Raw genomic sequence first — 7,412 nt, forward strand, 5'->3', positions numbered from 1 at the left:
TGATTGCAGTATTAATTTATATGTGCTTCTTACATAAATAATTATATTGTACGGTGTATTTGATCTAATTCTCGAATATACGATCTCGAGAGCCCTCCGAATACCTGGAGGAATGTAATAGCTTAATTTCACTATTTCAACATCTGAATTAAATATAGTTAACTATCGACAGGAGTCGTATTTATATTTTTCGTATTTTTAAGTTATTACAATACAGCGAGAAAAATGGACTTTGTTTTATAATATGTTAAGATAATTATTTTTTATTCGTTGCTATGGTAATAGACGAGCAACTCCTTCTGGAGTTAAATATAAGATAAAATAAAAAATAAACAACCATTGTAAAACCACTCTTCCTCGCTCCGCTCAGAATCTATAATGAATATGTAGTTTCTTATGCAGAAAAAAGTAAAAAAAAACATGATAGTATGAAGATTATATAATATATCAGTATGATTGTACAAATGAACATACAAAAAAATGTTTAAATTAATTAAAAAAAATTAATTAATTAAATTAATTTGTATTTTGAGCGGGCGAGCGGGTCGAGGAAGAGTGGTTTTACAATAAATACATGTCCCTATCATATTATATTTTTTGAGACCATAAGTTTAAAAATAATTAATTCAAAAGGTATTATGTTTAAAATTACAAGCAGATAATTATAATATATCTTATAGCAAATTTAAATTATAACACATAGGAGAATTTTTTTATATTAAATGCATTTTTAATTCGACAGTTTGTTGAATTAATTTTAAACTTTTAAAATTAATGTTTTGAACAATTTCCTGACAATCAATTATTTTAAATTTTATTTAATTCAATATTCTATCAAATCATGAGATATGTCCATTTAAATACAATATTGTAATCGCATGTAGATTAGTATTAATAATACGATTAATTAAAAATATTAACGCATAATATTAATATATTAATATTATAGTTGGTGACAATCTTATTGGGTATATGCATTATTATTAATGGATAATGGTTGATTTTTGCATAATTTGTGTTTATAGAAGTATAGAAAATAAATACATGTATGGGACTTTAAACTTAATCTGTGTTAATTCATTTTAAAACTATCAACCACATATTATATAATTTGTTTATTAGGACCTTTATTTCGTAAAATTCAAGTCATGTAGCTAATAATAAAATTAATTGGAAGCTCGGCAACTCAGTATAACAATAAATAAACATGTATTGATATTATTTATTGATTTCAATTTTTTATTTCCAGACAGTATAATGTAATAGTGACAGTATAATGAAACGTAAAGACACACCAATAGAAGACATTACTCAACCAATTAAAGTTGAAAATATAATACTTCAAATAGATATCTTGCAATCATCAAAAACTATTCTAAGCCCCAAAACATATATTATTCACAAGTGTAATCATTCTTGTGTAGAATGGGCTGAATATGATCAGAATAAAACAAAAAAAATTAATATGTTGGCAATTCCATTACATTTTGGTTTTAATAGACATACAACAAATGGTTATGGTATAAAAAATTCAATTACATATTATGAGACTCCTTGTGGCATTTCCATTAAAACGATGAAAAATATGATGCATTACTTAACGACGACCAGAAGCAAAATGACAATCGACCAATTTGATTTCAATAGTTGTGTGAATCCATTAGCCCAATTTAATGTTTCAAGACCCATAAAGTTTTTGGACGATATATCTGAAGGCCTAGAATTTAGACCAATAACATGTGTAAACAGTATTAACAAAGAACTACCACAAAAAATTAAGTATATAGTTAGTAGACAAGCAGTGACCGGAGTCAACATAAATGTGGAATCTAATTTCTTATGTGGATGCGATTGCACAGACAACTGTGAAGACAAATCAAAATGTGCTTGTTGGCAGAGTACAATAAACGGACAAAGTAATATACCGGACCTTGAGAAAAATCCGAATGCTGGTTATAACTATCGACGATTGTATAAAAATGTACCAACTGGTATTTATGAGTGCAATAAGACATGTAAATGTCACAGTTCTTGTTTAAATCGTGTTGTGCAACAGCCCATGTCTCATAATTTACAATTGTTTAAGACAGAGAAAAAGGGTTGGGGTGTACGTTGCTTAAATGATATAGCACGAGGAACATTTATATGTTGTTATATTGGAGACATACTAACTGAGACTAATGCCACAGAACAAGGAAAAAAATATGGTGATGAATACTTGGCCGATTTAGATTTTATTGAAGTAGTCGAAAAATGTAAAGAAGATTATGAAGAAAATGCTTTTTTAAGTCAACAGATAAAAAAACCTCGAAAAATATCAAAAAAAAATATGAATTTATTAAATAAACTTACCACACAAAAATCATCTCAAGGTCGTATTCAAACAACATGTTATGGTAATAAGTTTTTCTTTTGAAACAATTTATAATACTATAACGGCTGATGCATGACGTTACTCGTGACTAATGATATACCCCTGGATTTAGCTCTTTTCTTAAACTCTATTTAACGAAAACTAACATTTTTTTTGATACAGGTCTAATAAATTTCGTTTCGAGGTACACATCCTTAGGAGTAAATTTACGTTTGTACCAAATTTTATACCTCGAGAGCGACAGACTTTTTGGTTGTGGACACACACACACACACACACACACACACACACACACACACACACACACACACACACACACACACACACACACACACAAACATTGCCTTTTATACATTATTATTAATTATTAAAATGTTCATCATAGCGTACCATATCTTCTAGACCCAATACTATAGACCTGTCATCCTTTATTGTAGTTAAGTAGAACAAAAACAATAAAAAGCACGCCATAGTCTGTTTTTTTATATTTATATTAAGATTGATTAACCCCGACTAAATTTGATACATGCCACAAAATAAGAAAATAATTAATTTAGCTTTGTTACACCAATGTACACAAAAATAATCTTATATTTATTTTTATCAACAAATTTGTTTGGGGAGGGTGGTGAGTAGATTTAAGGCTAAAATTGGTACAAAAATCATTAGAGCTGGGGTTTGTAATTAGTTTTTAAAGGGGTCCAAATGATTTGAAAAAATGTTGAGGTCCGGAAAATCTTATATATTTTTTTGCTTAGCACATGTTCTTTAGGCAAAATATTTTGGCTATCTATTTATTTCCTCTTTATAGTACGCGTATGTATAGAGGGCCGGCCTTCAAACAAACCCTGATTTATCAGGAATAACTTTGCAAAAGTTCAGAAAAATTGATCTAGTATATTTCCTGTTAGCGGAGACAAACTTACAACTCCTTACTATTTTATATAATAGAATAGGTATCATAATTATAATATTATAACATACTTATATTTAATATTTAAAACTTACATTTGTTTTTATAGATAAGAATTTGGCCTTGAACAATACATTTCAATTTTTGGAATCAAGAAATCTCAAACACAAGTACCTAACGTTTAGTAAACGCTACTATGAACCTCAAAAATCAGTACGTTACTATTATGGCAGTGGCGATGGAGTGTATACCATAAATGCAAAAACTAGTGGCAACATTGGACGATATTTCAATCACTCATGCACTCCAAATTTATTTGTGCAAAATGTGTTTGTAGACACACAAGATTTACGTTTTCCGTGGGTATCGTTCTTTTCGGAACGTTACATACCAGCTGGAACTGAACTTACGTGGAATTACGGTTACGAGGTAGGAAGCATTCCAGGGAAAGTGATGACTTGTTATTGTGATTCAGCTAAATGTAAAAGAAGACTTCTCTAAGTGTATAAACGTTGTTTAAGAAAAAAAGTTGTAATTAAGTGTAATATTTAATTAATATAATATAATATAAGCGGTTCACATTACAAACTCGTAACTCCACAACCATTTTCACCATAATGTAAATATGTTTTTAAATGTTTAAATTAACATACTGACAACATTTTATTGTTATAGCTTTCACATATTCATAATAGTAATACACTAATGACTGAATAGTTTTGTAAGCTATTATGAATACGCAATACAATAACTTTAAAAGAAGACAGCGACCTCCTTTGCACAATTAATATGTTTCTCACTTTTTGATACCTACGTATGTCGTACCTACGTGTTAGAATTTCTTAGTTATTTCATGAGGATCATATAAAACAAGATAAGATGGTACTCTATATTTTACCAGTACTATAAAATTCAAATATCAGTACATTTTAATGTACCGGCAATTTACAAATTTTTAAATATTACTGTTATTTTTAGAATATTGTTTAGCCATTAATACTGTTCGTATATAGTTAAATATATTTAGTTTTTAAGCTTTCAAATATAAATGCATTTAAAAGTGTATTTTATTTAGTTGAATTTTTAGAGAAACTAACTTCTTTTGTATTACAGAAATCCAAATTTTATAATAAATATTTATACTAAATATTTCAACTGTTCATAACTTTTTTAACTCACAATTATTTCAAGACCTAGTTGAGCTATATTATTTTTGCCTTTTTCTGTCCAAGGAGCCGGGATCTCAATACAAAATGCAATACAACAAATCCAGATATTTCGGTTTCTGGATAATACTTCACGACTTTGGAAAGACATCATAGCTTTAAAAAAAAGTTTTCTTGTTAGATGGGTTGAGATTTTAATGCCCTAAAATATCTCAAAAAATGACTTAAAATGAAAAAAAAAATAGTGCCTTAAAATACACACATAGGAAAAACACACACTTAACTTGTGGATCATTTATTACAACAACCAACACGATTTACGAAATAAATTTCTTGAGAAAGCCTAGAAAATTTGTTGTAAAATAATAAAGTTTGAAAATACCATAATCTAATCGGACATTTTACGTAGAAGTGCGTGGAGTAGTTTTCAAATGATTTTGAAGTTTTCAATCAACAGAATTATAGCCAATTTAACTAGAAATTTTTGTAGTGTATTTTCAACAATTTATTAGATAATTTTCCCCGCGGCCCGTATTACAATGCACTATCCGACACGGTGACACCACCCTAACAACAACACAAGCCACACTAATATTTCTGAAACGAAAAGTATGTAATATGATAATATAAATCATATTCGTTTCTAAACATTTTTAATGCTTCTGAAACATTACATATACAATTAGATTGTTATAAAAATGTTTCTGTTACGTTTTAACTTGATTACAATGATTTTATTAGTTTACTTTCAATTTATTGTTCGAGTCATTTTTGATGTTGTAAAATCCGTGTCATCTTACGTGATATTTGTGTTGGTTCTATATTGTTAAATCTCACATGGTAAATACACCTACTTAATATTATTTATTTTAGACAATAGCTGCAGGCGCGTACACAAAAAAAATATTTTGTGGGGATTTTGGTTGTACATTTTCATACTTATATAATCTAACCTAACCTATAACCTAACATGAAGTTTACACAATTTAAATTATAGTACTATTTATTTCTCATAAAAAACGTCATTATTAAAAAAAAAAATTTAATAATTTTTAAAAACATGTATTTTTATAATATAAAATCTAATTTTCGAGGTAGTCTTGCAAATCTGTTAATGACTTCGTCAATATCAATGTCATCATTTCTATAAATATTCATGAGCGCTAATCCTGTCAGTCGGCCTTGTCCAATATTATTTCTTAAAATTTCAGTCTTCGCAATATTGAAAATGAACGCTCTGCAGTAACAGTCGCTACAGGCAAAGTAGCTAATATTGTTAAAAGGCACTTTATATTTGGATAGAAATCACTAGACATTTGACTTAAGGTAGTTAATGAACATTTTGGGTGATCATAATCAGATACATTTTGCCACTGTGTTTTCCAGATTTTAATCTCAGTATCAAGCGTACAAAATTAGGTAATAATGGTTTGTAAAAACAGTGCACATTCCTTAAGTTTGTTTAAATATGTAGTATTTTGAGTTATGTACTAAGAAATTAATGATTATAAAATGGACATTACACGATGATGTTGAAACGAAGCGTCAGGGGCAACGTTCCGGATCGTGAAATAATTAAAATGTACGTATTTTTCAGGTAATTACGTTCCTATATTTTGGTATAAAATATATAAATATACATATAAGGGCCGAGTAAAGTGTCGGCTTTTTCTGACCAGACTTGGCAAAAGTGAGTCAGAACAATCGGTGGTGCTTGGAGTTAGTCGGGCCGAGGCCGGACTCTAATTACAATGTGTCGGGAAGATTATGCATTGCGTACAGTTATGGGTTTGGAGATTGATCGTCGCCGGTATAAGCTTAATTGATCAGTACTCCAGTGACGAGTCGAATCCAGGAAGGTCAACTTGAATAAGTGTCTTAATGCTTTGGGAGCAACGAGTTACGGCCGAGGTTGGGTTAGGTCGTCGTCTCCGTGGTTTTGCCCGAGTGTGTTGGAACCGTTCCTCTGGATCCATCCGATCGGGTGGCTGGCAGTCTTTCCGGGCGCCTTGGTGCTTCACGGGCTAGTGGCGATCCGTGCCACTCCGGGTAGGTGGCGTGTGGGCTTCCCGGCTTCTTGGTTGTTGGCGATTACTTCACTCCGATGTCTGGCTTCGGGTCGGGTGTCGTCCGTCGCCGATCGAACGTTGAGTTTGGAGCCGTCCGCCGATCGAAGTACTGTTGGACATCGCACCGAGAAGGTACGTGGGTTGCCGTGCACTGTCGACGGCGATTACGCTTCGAGGACGTTCGCTAAATAATGTTATTTAGTAATCGATTAGCCCTGAGAGGTGTAACCCGGGAGAAAACGCCGTGTGATGTGGCGTATAGGCAATCTGTTGTCACGAGTGATCGCGACGTCGGGCTGTGTAGATTCGTCGTAGTCGGTCAGTCGGTGTAGGGCCAGTGGGTGCCGTCAGTTGCACGTCGCTGACGGTGCTTGATAACCGTAGCAGCGGCGTGTTGATTTTCTGCTGCGGTGGCGATTCCGGACCTCTGATTGGCTGATCAGGATCGTTTATAAGATCGTCGCGGCGGCTGGTGTCTTCGTAAGTTCTTTCATAAGTGTTCCTTCTCAAAATTCAATTCAGTCTGTACAGTTTGATTGAAGTCTTGAGAGTTGATGTGGAAGTGGAAGAAGTTGGTTTCATCGGCAGCAGAATTCCGGTATATAGACACATTACCGTACCGGTTTGTGTATTCGATTTAGCCGGCGTCTGGTTACGTCTACGTTTCCGGTGATATCTTCTCTCCCCTTGTTCCGATTAGGTCATGGGTGGTGTCTATAGACGGGTATTTTTATCTCCTATCCGATGATCCCACCCTTGACCTCGTTACTTTTTGTCTTTGTCCTCTTTTTCCTTCTTTCCTCTCCTTCAGACTGTCTCGTATCTTCTGTCTTATATTGGAGGCAGTGTTTTCTTTTTTCAGTGAATTTGGTAATACCTCTGGATAGGTA

The 7,412-nt window shown here is 32.3% G+C and overlaps 1 protein-coding gene across 1 annotated transcript; it reads left to right on the forward strand.

Annotated features, from left to right (window-relative positions):
• Positions 1-1,225: 1,225 nt before the first annotated feature.
• LOC100165222 (histone-lysine N-methyltransferase SETDB1-B-like) lies at positions 1,226-3,859 on the forward strand. The gene is made up of 2 exons (XM_016803560.2): positions 1,226-2,396; positions 3,397-3,859. Exons 1-2 carry the CDS (start codon positions 1,277-1,279, stop codon positions 3,786-3,788), a joined length of 1,512 nt encoding a protein of 503 aa, XP_016659049.1. The 5' UTR covers positions 1,226-1,276; the 3' UTR covers positions 3,789-3,859.
• Positions 3,860-7,412: the final 3,553 nt, after the last annotated feature.

This window comes from Acyrthosiphon pisum, unplaced genomic scaffold, assembly GCF_005508785.2.
Source record: "Acyrthosiphon pisum isolate AL4f unplaced genomic scaffold, pea_aphid_22Mar2018_4r6ur Scaffold_18;HRSCAF=80, whole genome shotgun sequence".
Classification (NCBI taxonomy): domain Eukaryota; kingdom Metazoa; phylum Arthropoda; class Insecta; order Hemiptera; family Aphididae; genus Acyrthosiphon; species Acyrthosiphon pisum.

Excerpts from the sequence above, each read along its gene's own strand:
- LOC100165222 (XM_016803560.2), top strand. The coding sequence starts at position 1,277 with ATGAAACGTAAAGACACACCAATAGAAGACATTACTCAACCAATTAAA. Across the intron at positions 2,397-3,396 it reads TATTCAAACAACATGTTATG|ATAAGAATTTGGCCTTGAAC; the intron begins GTAATAAGTTTT and ends TTGTTTTTATAG.